This window comes from Bombus pyrosoma, linkage group LG1 (assembly GCF_014825855.1).
Source record: "Bombus pyrosoma isolate SC7728 linkage group LG1, ASM1482585v1, whole genome shotgun sequence".
NCBI classification, from domain to species: domain Eukaryota; kingdom Metazoa; phylum Arthropoda; class Insecta; order Hymenoptera; family Apidae; genus Bombus; species Bombus pyrosoma.
The window spans coordinates 41,968-59,701 of NC_057770.1; the positions used below are offsets into that span (position 1 = coordinate 41,968).

At 53.2% G+C, this 17,734-nt stretch overlaps 1 protein-coding gene across 7 annotated transcripts in view; it reads right to left on the reverse strand.

Moving 5' to 3' along the window:
- Nucleotides 1-332: 332 nt before the first annotated feature.
- LOC122566558 (protein Wnt-6-like) overlaps nucleotides 333-17,734 on the reverse strand; it is a 71,959-nt gene continuing 54,557 nt past the window's right edge. For 4 of the 7 annotated variants that reach the window (XM_043724050.1, XM_043724072.1, XM_043724043.1 and 1 more), the window contains 4 exons: nucleotides 10,792-11,012; nucleotides 1,538-1,657; nucleotides 1,262-1,461; nucleotides 333-1,180 (listed from right to left, as the gene is read on the reverse strand). In XM_043724050.1, the coding sequence (XP_043579985.1) occupies nucleotides 719-1,180; nucleotides 1,262-1,461; nucleotides 1,538-1,657; nucleotides 10,792-11,012 (1,003 nt within the window). In that variant the 3' untranslated portion in view covers nucleotides 333-718. Of the gene's footprint in view, nucleotides 1,181-1,261; nucleotides 1,462-1,537; nucleotides 1,658-10,791; nucleotides 11,013-16,865; nucleotides 17,567-17,734 lie in introns of those variants that run through there. The other 3 variants (XM_043724062.1, XM_043724033.1, XR_006316555.1) reach the window with 3 other exon arrangements.

The following is a 17,734-nucleotide window of genomic DNA, read 5'->3' on the forward strand; positions in this document are numbered from 1 at the left end:
CTAAAAGCCTATGTTCTACACGACGCGATAATATACGAGGCCTCCTAACGTCTCCGTGTTTCGTCGATTTCCTCTCGGTCTGGGGCCCCCGGCATTCACCACTCTTCACGAGCACGCGTTCCAACCGTTTTACACCGCGGCTCGTTTTCTTCTTCGGTTTTATATGCAATGCGAAATACTCGACTTACCTTGGAGGAAAAGCTTCGCCCTCTAGCCGCTCGATCTAGTCGATGTCTCGGCGATCTGTACGAGCGACGGCGATCGATGTGCCGGTCGATCGTCGATCGACGCGATTGCGGTGGCATGTTTCGAAAGTAACGAACGAAAATTCGGCCGGGGATACACGTTTTTATTCGCATTTCACGCTGCACAGTATAAACTTTCGTCCATTCAGTCTTATGTACAGTAAATGCGGAGAACGCAAGCGCAAGAGGGCAAAAAGGGGGAATGGGAGAGGTTGAAAGGCGGCGTGTCGACAAAAGTCGAACGAAAGCGAGAAAAGCGACGATCGTTTCGCGCTTTGCTTGCTCGCGGCGCGCGAAACGCTCGAAACGAACAGCTGGAGATACTTGGAAAGCTTCGAACGATGGGACGCGAACGATCGAGCGCGCGACTTATTTACGACTGATTGTTCGCGACTCGACCCTCGCGTCCAAACTGTTCGACAGCGCGTCGCGTATATTACAAACGTTTATTCTAACGGTGGACAGGCGACTCGTTAGCGACAAGTGTTGACCGTTTTCTTAACCAGGCAGGTGTTGCAGGTGACCTCGCAGCACCAGCGGAACCTGCACTCGCAGCTGATCTTCTCCTTGACGACTCTGGTGTCGTAGCCTCTACCGCAGCAGAGCAGCTCGCATCCGTCGACTCCTTGACTGGTGGAGTTGCATCGTCGCCCCTGTGTGCCTAGGGAGCCCGTTTTTCTGTTCGGCTTGCAGAAGTCCGGCGAGTCCTCGCTGTATATCAGATCGAATCTGTCCGGCGGCTTGATGGTCGGCCCCTCGGTGATGAAGCTGTGGCCGTCGTTGCTCGGTATCACCTTCGCCGCACCGTCAAACGACTCTTTCAGCCTGTTGCCAACGTCGCGAAACGCCGGCATTTTCCGCCAACAGGTTCGAACCGTGCACGATCCCGAAAGTCCGTGGCACTTGCATTCCGTGCTCATAAAGTCCCTGATGGCCTGCGGCAGAGACGAGACAAAAACAAAGCAGTCGCGATATACCGTGAAAGTACGGGGAACGGGAAAACGCGCGTTGCCTACCAGACGACCGGCGTTGTTGTTGTGCAGCTTCACCAGCGTTTTGATGTCGCTGCGTTTTCGGTAAGGGGCGTCCATAAAGTCCCGTGACTTCTTAAATCCAAACTTTACGTTGTCGCCGCATCCACCCCACTCCCAGTCACCCTCGGTCGGCAGGCTCTTCTCCATTTCAGCGGTACGGGTCAATTTACCGAGCCGATTACCTGCGCAATTCGCGATGTTCGCGAGATCCGAACATTCTCAGGGTTCCGTAGGAAGAAATCTAAACACGTTGCTTACCTTTCGCCGTCATCTTGTCGCAGGAGCATTCGACGAGGTGTCCCATGGTGCAAGCTCTGGTGACCGCGTAGGTTACTCCGGCCGCGGTGATGGCGTTCACAAAACCCGTCTCTCTGGTATCTGCGAACATCGGCACGAGTTACGAATCGATTAGCGGCCATTTGTTCTTTACGAACAATGAAAAGCGTCGAGATTTCCGAGCCTCGCGTTCCCAGATTAGACAGACTGCCGAACGGAAGAAATCGGATTACGACGAACGAGGTAATTGCAAAGGGAGGATAAGTCCGTTAATCGAGTATCCGCTGAATGGACGGAAACGAATTTAACGTTCGGCAGAGGGGAACGACGAGCATAGACTTCGTCTCGCGTCTGAAAACCGTGCGGACGTCGGAATCGTCGAGGAATGAAAGGGCGAGCGCCCTCCAAGCGGAAGGATTTCGACAGCAACGGAGTTGGTTGCCACAGACTCGACGTTTCCAAGTGGACAGACAGACGGTCGTCGAGGGATTTTGGCAGCGGCGCGAGAAGAGCGAGCCAAGCAGGAGAGAACGAGGTCGTCGGATTTCGGTGGCGTGTGTATTCAGTTTCACCTGTCACGTCTCCACTCCATCATTAGGCGGACAATGCACGCCGGAGGTTCCACCCCTTTTCAAAACGGCAGATTACCACCGCCTCCGTCCAACGGCTCCCTGTCACCCATTGTCTCTCACCTGTCCGAGCATCCGGGTTTTGCAAATCCTCTGCGTACCCTTCCTTTATTTCCGCGTGTTCACGAGCCTGCTGCCTCCCTGTGTTCCCACTCCTTCCGTTTCTCTCCCGCCTCTAGATGTTTCCAATCTACGATCCCGCAGGCAACCCGATCGCTGGTTTCCCGCGCGATCAAAGTTTGCGCGAGCGGAACCGCGATAGAATCTCGCGAGTCCGCGTTGGCCCATTAGCGGATTAACTTATAATCGGAAGGCGGAATGCGGGTCCAATTACCGATTCCTTTGGAGGCGCGGGCGCGCGATCAGACTCGCAGCTGTGCGTCGAGTTGTTGCGCGGCCAGCGCAGCGGAATCGGTGCCCCCCGTCAAAGTATCGAGAGCGCGTATCTGTCGGCAATCGGTGGAAGCCGGAGCAGCGATCGAATCGAAGCCGAGCGGCCGTTCGAAGCGTTTCCGCGCCGCGAGGCAATTATCCTTTTCGAACGTTTAAGCGAAAACCAGTCGCGAATACTAATGCCGTGCGGCGCGGCTGCGTGGATCGAGCCTCGAAATCTCGGACGACATCGGGAAGGAAACGCGCGAGAGAGGAAACGGCGCGCCGCAGCGAAGGAAACGGGGCTGCGGGGCTGGCCAGAAGGAGAACCGGAGAGCCGACCAGGGTAGCGAGGGCAAGAAAAGGGAGGAGACGGTGGCGGCGTGGCTCGGCTCTGGTCTGCGCCAGCCTGGGAAGGGGTTATACGCGTTAAGCTCGGTTCTCCGTGGTTCCCATGGATTCCAGCCGGGTATCTTCGGCGCGGATCGACACGCGGACGGACGAACGAACGAACGGACGGACGGACGGACGGAACGAGAAGACGCAGCCGAGAGGCAGCCTGCCACCGCCCGCGTATCTTCCGATGCATCGCCTCACCTTTCAGTGCGTATTTAAACGATACGATAGTTTTATACGAGCGATCTGATATCGAGGTTCGAGAGCGAAAGGCCCTGGCTCGTTCCTGCCTCCGAGCTTGTATTCCCTGACCGTGTTCCGCATCTCCGCTGCTTGCCTTTTGCCTCATACCCGTTGCTCGCGTCGTTCGCTCGATCGCGATCCTTCGATGCTCCCTTCTCTTCGCCCCCTCCTCCTTGCTTCTCCTTTCTTCCCGCGATCCTTTGACGCGATGGAACCGTCGAATCTTTCTTCCACTTCCGGACGCCCTCGATCGCCGATGATTCGCATAGGACCTACGAGTTATCGGTACGTACGTCGACGCATCGATGTACGTTGGACGATGGAGCGAGCGACGTTCGTGGCGAAGAAAAGGTAAAAGAGCGTGGCACAGAGGGCCGGGAATGTTCGAGGCGGAGAAGAGCGGCAGGTAATATAAATCACTTGGAATCAATTAGACACGAGGGATCGCGAGCCGATGATCTTGCAGTGCTGCCAGGTGCACGGAGCGCCCATCTTCTCGGGTCGCCCCGACGGCTCAGCCAATTATCAGCATTCCGGGGCATTATCCTCGGAGCGAGACTTACGCCGTGTTTAATTGCGAGTGGCCTTCTTCTTCTTCTTCTTCTTCTTCTTCTGCTTCTTCTTCTTCTTCTTCTTCTGCTTCTTCTTTGTCGTCGTCTTCGTCTTCTTTCTTCGACTTCATCCCTCTTCTTGTCCGTGGTCGCCTCCTCTTTCAACTCGTCGGCCTTCTCTTACTCTTGCGTCACTTCTGATTTTCGCGTTTACTCGCGAAGCATTTCGCTCCACCGAGAACACCGTCCCATCGAGCTTTCGAACGTCGTTAGTCCTCGTTGAACGTCAAAGAAAACGCAGAGAAAAGGAGCGAGGTATTCGTGGAATCTCGTTACTCCGTTGCTCGGTGCCGTTCGTCATCGTCTCCGATCGGTCGTAATCCGTTTGCTCGTCGATTATATAAGGTGACGAGGATTCATCGCGCGGTATTTATACGCAACCGAGGCTGCCGTCGTTGCCCCTTTTTGCTACACGGCTCGCTTAACGGGACACGCGTAACTCTTGTCTACGGGTCAGCATGAAATGCAACCGACCGACGAATCGACGTGTTCGCCTTAAACGGATGACGCGTCGATCGTACGACGCTCGGTGAAACGTCTTCGCGAACGTTCAACGTGGTCGAAGGACGCTGGTGGAAAGGTGTGCATCGAAGGTACCGATTCTAAGGAAAGATTCGTTCCAGCGATCGAAACGAAAGATCAGGGTGGATGATTTAACGGAACCGGCGGTCGCGACGAAAGTCGAGGCCGTAAGGCGAACTCGGCGTACTCGGTCATACGTGTCTCTGGCGAGTCGCGCGGCGATTAATCGGTTCGATGGATTATGCAAGTGTGTAATTTGCAACGGTGCACCGTGTGCGCTGCCATTGTAGGAATTATGTCGCGGACACGGACGATCGACGCGGCCAGATACCATCGATCGGACTCGGCGAGTGATTTGTTTCGCTGGTTCGCGATTTATCGCGGTGGATGCGCCGATTCCTGCGCAATAGATCGGTCTGTCGCTCGCGAAATCGCTCGGCTCGGGTATGTAAATCTGCTCTCTCGATCGGCTCCGCTGTTTTCAATCGAATCGCTCTCGAAACCGGATATCGCGTTACCCCCGCGTTTCATCGAGTACGCTCTAATTGCGGATGATCCTGCGATTACGAGTAGCGTGCGCGCGCCGATCGACCGAAAGGAGAACGAAGACGGAGAGACGAGAGAGAAGATAAATCGCGGGAAGCGCTCGTAAATAAAGAGAAGAATATCGAATGAGAAAAGAGGCACGGCTTACGGCGTTTAGTTAACCCCCGTGTATAGCAGCATCCTACGAGAGAAACCTTTCCAATAAATACAGCGAGAACGGACGCATGAATGCCAGCAAAAATCGCCCAATGACCAATTGCGGCAACGGCCACTCGCCTTTTCCCGAGATTCCGTGGAATTTTTGAGCCGCGCACCGTATCACCGCTGGATTCTCTTCTCTCGCAGGAATTTCTCTCTTCTTCCGTCTCGCTCTTTCACCGCTCGACACCCGTCGTTCCGCGCACTCGTACTTTGCCAGCCGAAGGAACCTCTCGGCTCGCAGATACCGCGGTAATTACGGCGAATCGTCTATCCGTCCCTTCCGTTTCTTTCCTCTCTTTCTCTCTTCCTTTCCTCCTCTCGGTCGTCTCGAGACGGTCGGTACAGGCGCGGATCTAGACCGTGCGACGATTCCAACGTCGCGGAGTTGGCGTGGAAAAGCGACTCGCTCGTGTTTCGAGGAGCCGGGCAGAATCGCGAAGCCGTTCGAGAAAGTCCCGAATGGGGACGGCCCTGTAGTACACGGTTCGACAGAGAGAACTCAAAGTTCTCGTTTTCTCTCCCGGCTCTTCTTCCTCCGGTGTTCCCTTCGCCAACGTAAAATCCACCAAGCATTCAAATGTCACCGGCGAACGGCCAAAGTCTAACAGAATAACAGATCTGTCCCAGTGTTCCGATCTCCTTTTCCTTCCCGATCTCCCGTCTCCCTCTTTCGCCTCCTTTCACCCTTTCTCCGGCTACCGATCCGAGTTAAAGCCACGGTAGCCGAGATACAATAAACGTACGGGACATTAAACTGTTTGCTATTGTCAAACCTTTGTGGCAGATACCGGCTTCGCGTCTTCTCGTGTCTCCGCCGCTTTTTCGAGTACAGTCCATTGGAAAAGTACCGATTCGTTATTAATCTCGCGGATCGATAGCATCAGGAGCGAAACTCTCCTTCTCCGGTTACGTTCGTTCGATCAACGGCTTGTCGAACAACCGATGATATCGCTTACGGGATAACGCTCGATCGTGCGTCCATCTGAATCTGCTATTTCGAACGGAAAGGTACGCGCGGATCGGTATGCGGGTGGCAAACTGGCGAACAACGGAGAAAAGAATGGACGATGACGGAGGAAAAAGAGTACTGTTCCGGTGTGGTCAGTAGACACCCAGAGGCGTCGCTTTAGTTACGGGCAATTTCCTTCCTCGCAATGGGCACTCGGTCGCGCTGCGAGCGAGAAAAATTGAGTTTTCCCTTTTCACTTGGAAGACACGCTTCCCCCATAATTGGCGCTCATGAATCGTGCATTGTCGTTTCCTGTGGCGAGGTTGCCGACTGACTACGCAGCTACCACCTCGCCGTTGCAAAGTCATGGATAAATCGTAAAAATGGCCTCGCTCCGACCCACCGCAGGCCCTCGTTTCTCTCCGCCGTGTCAATTACGTTCCGCGCGATTCGCCGAACAATAAGGACCGACGACTAAATTCGACCGTCCGTTGGAATACTTTGTCTGCAGGCCGATACAGACGTTGTCGAATAAAAATGTCAGCTTCCTCGAAACGTTCGCGCGAAAGTGTCTACACGAACGAGGCGAAAGAATCGAGAAAAGCTAACGTTAATAAACGAACGACGTGTGTGGCAGTGGCTACGCGCGGAGAAGTGCGCGAGCGAAACACGCTGGCAGATTCACGAATGTCCGAAACGGTAAAGGTGAGAGGCGCGAAAGGAGGGATGCGGTCTGCGTCCTCTGCGAACCGCATTAGTTAGCACCGAGTTCGCGAGGCGACAAAACACTTAGCGCCATGGCGCTAAATCGCTTTTAGCTGGCTCATTATCGTCCGGTGCTGTTTCGTTCCGTTCCTTCTTGCCTCGTCGTCGTGTCTTCGCTCTTTTCACGGAGAAAGCAGCTAGAACCGCGGGCGTGTTGTTCGCGAAACGATTCGACGCGTTCCGGCGTGTTTAGGCCGCAGTCGAACAACGCGAGAAACGCAACAGCGACACACCTGGGGACCACCTTGGTCGACGAGCCGTCTTATTAAGCGGAAACCACCTTCTTTATTTCGTATCGTTGATACTCGAGCGTCCGTACGTCGATCGAGATATTCGACGGCTTATTTGCGAACAGGTTGTCCGCGTAATCGTTTGCTCGTTATCGTGTCGATGAATCGACGAGCACGAGTTCACCTTCGCCAACGACGACAAAAATCTCCGTATTCTTGCCGAACTAAAATAGAACACGGTAATTATCGTGGACGAAACGTTGCGAAAAGAAGGACCGAGCGGACGGAATAATCGCGCGACGTGGCTCGAGTTTATTAACGCGCCAAGGTGAGCATCCTCGTTAGAGCCGAGGAACATCGACGAAAAGAATGTTTCCGAGGCAATCGAATATACGGGCGACCGTGTATGTATTATATATCGTGTGGTGCACAGCGGCGGAGCAACAGAACGTTCGCGATCCTTCAGCGAAATTTTTCAATAGTGCAACTTTATGAATATCGGACGCGGATCCACGATGCGGCCATTTATTCGAAACGGAATGGTTCGCGCGTGCGGGAAAATACCTCGAATTTTCGGTTCGAGGGTTCGAATGAGAATCGGTCGTTCGCTCGTTTCGAAGGGGCTTTGAAATCTCGACGGTCGAATAAAATCGTCCCTGCTGCCGGCTCCGCCTCTCGATCGAGGAGAAGAAAGAGCAATTTGTTGATTCGAGGAGGCCGCTTTTAGAGAGCCGTTTCCTTCGTAGCCGAGTAATACGCTACGGAATCCCGGGTGAACGAAGAAAACCACTCTCTTAATTTGGTCGAGACAGGGGCACACGGTATCGAGACGAGGATCCGGGGATCCGTAGCCACGCTGAATCCTTGCCTTCGGATACCGAACGAACGCGTCGTGGCAGCACAATAAATTCCTTCCTCCTTTCCTTTCCCCTGGTAGCTCTTTCCACGGGTTTTTGACGCCCGTGTTCTTCTTATCGCGACACGCGGCACCCCTCAATTAAGAGGTGCTGCTCGTCCACGAATGTTCTACCAGTCCAACCTCGGATCTCTTCTGGACTCGGACCACACAGCAGGAGCTACCTGCGAGGCTAACCTATCGGCCAGATCGCGCCCATAAAAATTAAACGTCGCCAGATAAATAAACGTCAATCGAGAATTAAGATAGGCGCCGCCAGTAGCGTGCCTTCCTCCTCGCTTTTTCTCTATGCGCTCGCCCGTTAGGAATTTTCCCTCGCTTCGATCCACCTCGTCGCCAGGATTCACGGATAACCGACCATTCGATACGCTCCCACGAATTTCTCTCTTCTTTTTTTCCTCCGCTATCGACGCCTCCTGTTCGCCCAGTCTCGATCTCGACCTCCCATCACGATCCTTCATCGCTCGCGATTACAATTTCCTTCCCCGAATGCGGTGTTGATCGGGCGAAAAAAGCCGAACGATAGACACCGTCGTTTTTCGACTAATCTCGTTCTATTTGAGAGACGTATTTGTTTTTAAGAAAAAGAAAACAGTCAAATGAAAGACACGTAAGTCGACGTAACTCGCGAATATTCCGAATTTAAAGTGCGATCGAAGATTTAAGGATGTCTGCATTCGTGCGGACAGGAACAGGACCGTTTCACCCCTGAACGTTAAAAGCATCATCGTATGGTTGAACGCGTCGAGGGTGGGCCGAAAAGTCGTATATTTCTCACCGCAGACTTCCCAGGGCGAGCTGTCTTCGCCCGGGGTCGCAGATAAATGACGACGTCGAGGATTGTCACCCGAAACGACCGGTTAACACATGGCCGCCCCTGTCATCGATCCGCATCGTCCAATAATGCACCCGGCAGCCAGGGTTTATGTACCTGTCGCTCGACCTTTCCCATCCGACACGACGTCCCGTTTCGGCGGCGGTGCGTTCGGAACTCGGTCGAAAATGTCAAGGGAAAAACGGGAGCGGCTACTGACCGGCTTGTAAACCCGTGTCAAGCAACGGGTGTGCTACCAGTAATTACAATGTTTCGCGAATGAGCACGGCGATTACACGAATTTCGCGCAAAAAGTCTGCTGCGATGAAAGCTCGTTAATTGTTTACGGCATAGCCGGCCACCGCGAGTTTACGGTTCCTCGACATAGCATAATGTAATCGGACTTTGTCGTGTTTACGACGCGGTATCGTTTTTATGGGGTGAGGCAAGCTCGTAAGTGCCAGCTGAACCGCAAATTAGATCCTTTTCGGTGGATCCTTTCGCTGCTTCTCTCGATCGTCGTCATCGTCGTCGTCGTCGTCGTCGTCGTCGTCGTCGACCACGGTAGTTCTCCGATATTAACGTGACTCGACGCGTCGCCGTGTGCGGTATCGAAACTCGATTTAGCGAATTCCATCTCGTGGCAAGAACATCGCGCGCAGCAAATATCGTCCGGGAGAGTTAATTAACCCGTTGGCCGGTCGGTTTCGCGTCGAGCTAACCGAGACCAGCAAATCGAGTATAAAACGGTATATCGTATCTGCTGGGAATCTTGGAGGGAGCGAACACCGATTGTCAGGCATCGCCGACAGTGTCGGATATAATTCGATCATCGATCCTCCGGTCTGGAATCTACGCGTCCGATATTCGTATCCGTGATCGATCGTATCGATCGTGCAATCTTTCGATCGTAGAGAAGCAAAGAGAAAAGGAGACAAAGAGAAGAAGGACGAGAGATTAAGAAGAGGGAAGAGAGTGTGAGAGAGAGAATCGGGCAGAGGATCTGGAATGGTCCTCGAGGACGGCCTCGCTGGCAATGAAGCCTTTAATTAAGGAAACATATTGCCACTAATATCCGACGAACAGTGTCAATCTGTCAGGCTACCAAAAGGTACCGATCTGATAGCGCAACCTAGAGAGCAGTTCGGCCTATTGGACACGCTGTCTTCGATTTAGTTGTCGTGCTCGATCACCGGGAATTAATACATCGGACGGGTAACTAAGCGAGCCACGCGGACAGGTTCGCTCTCCTCTCGTCTCTTCTCGAATGCGCACGCTAACTCAACGTGAGAATTTTTCTTCGGACACGAGCCCGTCCCTGCTTCGACGACGTTCAATTTGTTCCATTTACCTCGGCAACCGTTTACGCGCCGTATCTCCATCGTTACCGAAACCCTGTCGAAATTCTAGGACGCTATCCCGGACGAATTCTTTCCCTTGTCAACTACGCAGTTCCATTACCTGCGCGTACGACGTAAGCAGACGTTTCACGAGGCTAGGCGTTCGGCGTGAAATCCACAGAGACGAGAATGAAAAAGCGCTTGCAAAGCGGAAGCCTCGTACGCGATTCGAAGGAGAACAGTCGCCGGGGAACGAAGCGTTGACGTCGCCACGAATTTCGAGAAGCAGCACGAACGTTTACCGTGACACAACTGCGACTAGCTCGCAAATAATTTCTGTGATTAATGGAACCGGCTGTTACGCAATCGCGTCGACAAAAACCGCTTGCTTGTCCAGACCGCTTTCCCTCGCTCGTGATAGCCTCATCGAGGTTAATTTGAAAGTAATGGCGCGTGTTCGACGATAACTCGGGTAATACCAGATCGAGCATCGACAGGATTCGTCTCGAATGAAGCGGTTACCGTTGAAGGAGCAACCTTCTCCTTCAAGGGATGTTGTTTAGTCACCGGCGCGGCGTTTAATCGTAACGAATGGAGCTGCGGGCCTGAAAGGAAGCGTGTAATCTGCCTGGAGCGCGTGTATCGTCCTCCTTCCATTCGCATACAGAGAACGAGGATCGACGTCAAACGAAGGTTACTTACCGCGCAACAAAATTTTTCTGAGCGACCTCCTCATGGTGGTGCAGTTCCACCTGCGATTTCGAAATTGATATTGGCACTCTTTGGTTCCGACTTGGACGCCTCTCGCAATTTCCTTCAGCAGGGAGGGTTCCTTGCGACAGATGTCCGCCATTTTGCCCTTCAGTCTCCTAGTCTTCTTGCAGATGAGCATCGGATCCATCACCACCTGATTTCCAACGGTCCTGCGGGAAAACGATAGATCGATCGGTAAGCAAAGTTTTCGTTTCTCGATGCCGGAATCGTGCGTGTCTGTCTCCGAGGACAAGCGGATCGCGTTGTAAGGATACGAAGGAACATGGAGCCGGAAAGGTAAACTTACCGAAGTGGTTGCTATAATTAAATCTCCGTACTCATTGCGGCGAGTTACCACCGACGGGACACGGTCTACGGGGACACGGGTAAAGAAGAAACCAGAAACGGAGAGGACGAACGAGCGAAAGCAAGAAGACGAACGAACCGAGGAGCATCGCAGACAGTGGGAACCGCGACTTCCCTCCTTCGGGACCAGAAAGAAGAGGAGCAAGAACGGGAGACGACGAACGGCGGACTAAGACTAAAGAGTTTGATATAAAAAATTGAGGAAACAAGACGCCGAAGAGAGGGGGGAAAGGGAAAGAGGAACGAGAAACGAAGAGAAACGGACGCGAGAGTGGAGCGAAGGGTAGAAAGGAGAAGAGAGGAGAGGAGAGGACAGTCCGAGCGACCTTCGTTACGAAACGTTAATTAAGATCATTAGTTCTGCGTCGGTAGGATGCCGGGGCGCGTACACGACGGCCTCTCGGGAATGCAACGACCTTAATGGCAATAATTCCGTTAAGGACGGTTGCTCGCGCCCGTGTACGTTGCTGGTGCGCGGCCATGGATGCTCCTGCTTTTCGTTCCGCACGAACCAGAAGAAAAAGAAGGAGTTCCAAGGTAATACGGGCGGACAGTCGTGCACCGGTGACATCGTCATTTGGGCGAGGATTCCAACCTCGGACGACGACTATAACAGCAAGGACAAGAACGTTGGTTGCGCGGACGAGAATTCTCGAGAAACTCGCGAACCGGAGAGATCGAAACGCGCTTCGAGAGGGGAGGGATATCGAGAGAGAGCCGGTTGCGATCCGTGATCCGCGTTCCCCGAGAAAAAAAGCTAAACGTTGCTCTCGTTCTCGAGCAAAATATGGCGCATGTTACGTCTCGCGGGACGATCGGACCCGCTGCTACGGAACAACGCGCAAGAACTTCATTCGCCTCCACGATATTCTTACTCGATGCTCGTTCTCGATACTCCATAACGGAACGCGCGGCTCGCCACCTTCCCCTCGCGACATCGGCCCGGTACCGGATATACTCCAGGGAAAACCGACCACCGAGGCGTACCATTCCTACCATCTACCAAGGAATATTCCACCAACTTGGCCGATTTCCGAATAAATCCCATAACCCTGTTTGCGTCGTGTTCTTATCAAGAAGAACGCGAGTTAACAGCTTTTCCGGGAATCGTTTCGCGCGCGCCAGTTCCCGACAATCGCGAGCCGCGAGCAATGCGACAAATTCTCGCGCGATTCGTTGGTCCGCGCGTCGGATAATAGGCGGTCGGCATAGATATAAACGACCGATTTTCCAAGAAAACGAAAGTTATGACGCGATGACGCGCGTTCGTCAAACGTCTTATCGCTGTGCTGACAAACGGGGAACCAAGTCTTACGCGTGTCTCTAAAAATAACCAACGCCTCCACTCGAATTACATATTTCTTGCTTCGAAACGAACGTACAGGCATCGTCGAAGAGCATCGCAAACACGCCTCATCGATGTTCGACAAACGCGCAATTTTCCTCGTAATTCTCGGCGTTTCCACGGAGGAAAAATATATTGGTCCTGGGTTTGAAGATTTTCCGCGACGTGCGATGTCGCGACTCGTCGCGGCCAGGTGGAGGAGAGAGGAGAGAGACGGAACCCCGCTGCGTGACACTGTCCTGACATTTACAGTTCAAAGGATCGCGGCCAAAGAATATTTGCGCTGGTTCGTTAACGACTGCGCAGCTAACCTCCCAAGTTAAATAAACGTCGGGATCGTGGTCTGTCGATACATCTCTTCCCTGTTGCGCGAATAACGTTACGACGTTATTAATGCAAACACATCGCGTCGTTTGACGATCGCGTATCGGTTCGTTTCGAGGTGCCGGCTATTAATATCGCGTATGCTCGCGGTCAGCTTAGAGGAATTGGCGTGGTCAAGAACCGAGCGGCGGGCATTTCCGCGTAACTTATTTTTGCTGACTGGTTGCTCGAACAGAGGACGAGCTGCGAGAGGGCGATATTCGAGGTGACACGGTGAAAAAAAGAGTAGAGAGAGAGAGAGAGAGAGAGAGAGAGAGAGAGCAAAGATAAGGAAGAATCTGTCGCGAACGGAGGGAATCGAGGTAGAAAGGGTTAGGGATCCGAACTAAAACGAAGAAGGGGTTGTCCTCGTGTACGCGGAGGCAAGAAAAGAACCGGAGGATGGACACGTCGTCGCGAACGAAAAGCGTGGAGAGGCCGGTTAGGGCGGTCGACTTATTTATTGCCTCATTAGACGCACTCACTTTGCTCGAAGGCAGCTCCACGCTGTCTGCTCGGATAGACAGTGACGAGAGAGCAACGTTGCTCTGGCCTCACTCTCGACTCGTCGGTGTTTGTACGCGGCCGAATCGAGAGAGTCGGAAAGGGAGAGAACCACTCTCGATAGAGAGTACCAGAAAAAGAGAACGGACCCGTCCTCCGGCTGCCGAAAGGAGTTCGAGAAGAAGAAGGAACGGAACGACGGAGCAGGAGGAGGAGAACCAGCAGAAGAAGAACGGTCGCTGGGTCCACCGGTGAATTCTTCGAATATCTCTCACCGTCCGAACGAGACCCTCGAGGATAGGAAGAAAACACGACGGAAGTTGGGAACCTCGCCTCCAAGGACATCGAGAGTAGGGTAATCCGATCGACCGCGAGATCCATTGCTTCTTCCTTTTCGTTCGTTTGTTTTCCCATCGCGCAACCACCGGAGGAATCTGTCCGTTCAGGGACACGACAGAGACACGGCGATACACCAAGAGACGAGGCAACCAGAAGCAGAAGAAAAATAAATAAAAAGCACGCCAAGCGGAAGTAGAAAGTCACAACGCACGGCTCGTGTCGACTAAATACGCGCACTTAATCTAAATCATCCTCTTGTTGCTCGACGACGCTGGGGGAGGCACGGGGCACGACGCGATGTAACTACGGAATACGAGGGGGACAAGATCGAGCAAAGAGACCACGGCCGCTCCTTCCTCCCCGATAGACCGTAAGTGGATGCCGCGGACTGGATCGTTCCACGCTCCGATTTCCAGTCGATTTTAGTTGCATCGATCGCAGGCAACTAAAAATAGAAGTATAGTCGCGGGAGAAAGAACGCGGAAGAAAAGGAATATCCGGTGGAAACGAATAGGCATACGTGGAGAGGTCGATTTAACTGATCCGAAGAATGCCCGAACAAATTGGTGGCAAGGGTTAGCGCGCAACCGAGTCTAGGTTGCGTTTCGAGCATCGTTTCTCGAGAACCTCGAGGAATTCGTGGCGCGACTCTCTGTCTCTCGATCGGCCAAAGAGGAGAAAGGAAACCGCGGAGATTGCAACGCCTCTATTTCCGCGTCTCTATAATCGTAGACTCGAGCAATGGCGTACTCGCGCTTAACGAATTATTCGAAGCACGCGGCTTAATGAAAACCGATCGAATCGGCAGAAGCTAATAAAATTAGAGTAAGCTTGGATAACGCGGGGGTCTTAAAATTCCATACATAGCGGCTACGTCGTGCACACGCCATCGAAACAATTTCAAATTCTTCTGCAGGAACGTCTAGCGTCGGGAAACGCTGCTACGCCCCCGTCCTAACATTCCACGAAAATCGATTCCGTGCTTTTGCTTGTACGGGACACGCGTGCCTACACGTTAATTACCTCGACCGGCTTGTCCCTATAACTTTTATCGTCTGCGACGTAACGTCCGAGGAGCAGTGCTTTAAACTAATCGCTCGTTACGTCGTCTGAACGCGCGTTCGCCATTAGCCGAGCTAAACGAAATGCCTTGTGTCGCCACGATCGAATAAATCTTCGACGATTCGAGCGATTTTGCGTCTCCGCGCGCGCTCGAGCGAGAAGGAAGAGACACGTTCGCGCGATTGTAATATGTACGCGTACCGTAATTAATTCCAGGACCGCGGAGGAAAAGGACGCGCGAAGATCGCCGTTGATGCCCGCCAGAAGAAAATGATTCGCGCATCCTCGGCGGGTTTACGATAGTCGACGTCGTAAACCGTCGGACAGTGGCGTAATTGCGGATCGACCAAACGTTGGATTCCGTAATTACGGCTATTGTCAGCTGTGCGGTAACAATTTCCAAACGCGTTTGCGATCAACGGCGGCAGAACGAGACGCGAAATTCGTTCGTATTTATGCAGAAAGGCTGGAATTAATAGCCGAACCAGTCCATTGCCAGACCGGACAAACAGCGCGGCATTCGTTTTGCGCGCAAATTTTGCAGGCCCGCGGAGAATCTTGGTAATGTTGTACGTTAGGAGATAAATCAGGGTCGGACAAAATTATTTCTGTCCTACATGTTGGGGGATCGAGGTGTCGCGGTCGAGGAAGTTGAGAACTAAATTTATCGTTTCGTCGACGTACCGTAAATCGGAACTGAACAAACGATATACGTTTGCACCCAAGTATCCAGTGATCTCTCTTCTCAATTGGAACGCTATCGAAACGCGGTCTCGCGGCGAAGATATCGCCGTATAATTGTAAACGGAAGAGAGACCAAAGTGCCGCGGCGAAAAGAGAACGAATTTTCCGTGTTTACGTTGGCACCGCGTGCATCCCTTCTCAAACGAGAGGTTGAGCTTTTACGGCCGCAAATAGACAAACCGGCGCAAGAGGGTACTAATCCTCGGCGAAACTCGGAGGAGCGTTCGCGACGAAAATAAGCATTACGAGCGAAGGCTGACCGAAATACGGCCGGTATCGGGAGCAAACATCCACTCCGAACCGCGGTTTACAGCACAGCCGCGTAGTTGCAGCGCACAGCAAGAAGGAAGGAGGCGATGGAATCGGTAACGCAATTCGGCAGGTTGCCGGGGCTTGTGCAAGATCGAGCAGGCGGGAACATTTCTCGCGAATCGCTTGCCCATAGACCGATAAAAGCGGAACGGGTGACCTCGCGTCACACGATCCGCGTGCTCTTATGATTATGATTATACCCAGCGCGGGGAAGAAAGAGAGAGGCCAGGTAAGATAGAGTGCATCGGGTGGGAGTATCGGGTTGTCCAACCAGCGAGAAGGTAGCTGCGGACTGCCCACCGCGGCTCATTGGCCAACTTTGCGACCCGACCGAACGCTATCGTATTATCGGCAAGTGCTCGTTACGATACCGGCGTCGATCACCAATTTCCACCAGCGACTTCTCCGTCTGTACTCGTCCGCTCGGGAACGCAACTTCCACGTCGAAGCAAAGAAAGTAGAGACGCGAGACGCACAAATCCCGGAGAAACAATTAAAGCCGATTACGCACCAGCACCGAATCGTTCCGATTGCTTTAGGTAGCAACGATCAATTAGCGATCGCCGCATGTATCCCGCAGCGCCGGCTAGAAAATTAACGAGCGGACCGGGTTAGCGGTACGTGGACCAATTAAACGCAACAGTGCTGAACGCTGAGCGCGATACCTGCGATTCGTTTCGAGAACGCTGCGGAACGAGAACGGAGCGCGAGCACGAGCGCGGACGAGAACGGGACGCGGAAGAATGCGTCCGAATCTACGGCACGCACGGTTCTTCTTCTCGGATGCTCTCGATTTTTCTACTTCGAGACGGGTCGCGCGGTCTGGGCAGAGACGAAGAGGGATCGCGCGCAGGACGCGGCAAAGAAGGAGGCGAGAGGGGAGCAGGCGAAACGGGGCTGCTGCCGACTTACAAATTATACGCGCTCACCGAGATTTACGGGTGACGCTTCGAGCGAGACCATTGTCCATCCTCGCTCGTTTCTTTACCTCTTTACTCTTCTACTCGGTCGTCTTTGTCCACCACAGTCGGATCCTGCGGGTCCGGGTCCAGCTCCGCCGCGTGTCTCCGCGCTACCGTGAAACGCACCGAGAAACAGAGAGGGAGAGTGCTGGAGAACCACGAGAGAGACCAGGGGAACGAACCGAGGATAGTATTCCTCGCGACAAAATCGGGGAATCTCGATCGGGAACGAGAATCCGGTTCCGATCGAGTAATCGGGCCTCGATTCGCTGGAACGGCAGAACGAAACGCGTAGATCGGACAAACTTCCTCGCGAGCTTGACTCGTGCAACGCGAAATGCCAACGGCGCGGCGACGCGACCACGAAAAAAGAGAACGTTGGAAACCTCTGACTCCGCAAAGACATTCCTCGGACCTACTTAAATACCTGTTAAATACCTGTCGTCGAAACAAACCACGAACCTTCTAATGTATTTATCAAACACTCCGTCGTGTAGACGTCGCGGACAGGTAAGAGAGCAAGGTGCGACGGTACAGTGTCGAGACTGTGCGCAGAAATCCCCTTTAAATCGTTGACAAATATTTACTCGACCTTAGGAGAGACCACTACCTTTCGCCACCTTCACGGGAAACTACGCTTTCGAATTTTAACGCGAACAAGCCTAATCTGTCGAACCGCTTATCGAACAATCGCCGCACGGTGAAAAGGATAAATTCGAGAAAGTTCTCAGGTGGTGGAGAGACGGTGTCGCGACCCGGAAAGTCGAGAAACCCGGGAGGTCCGAGTCACGCGTCGCGTCGCGTACGTAACGCGAGCTTAGGCGAAGACGCGAGGAACAGTTCGCTAGACGACTTGTCTCTGGATGCTGGTACCTCGCGGATGGTGCAGCAGCGA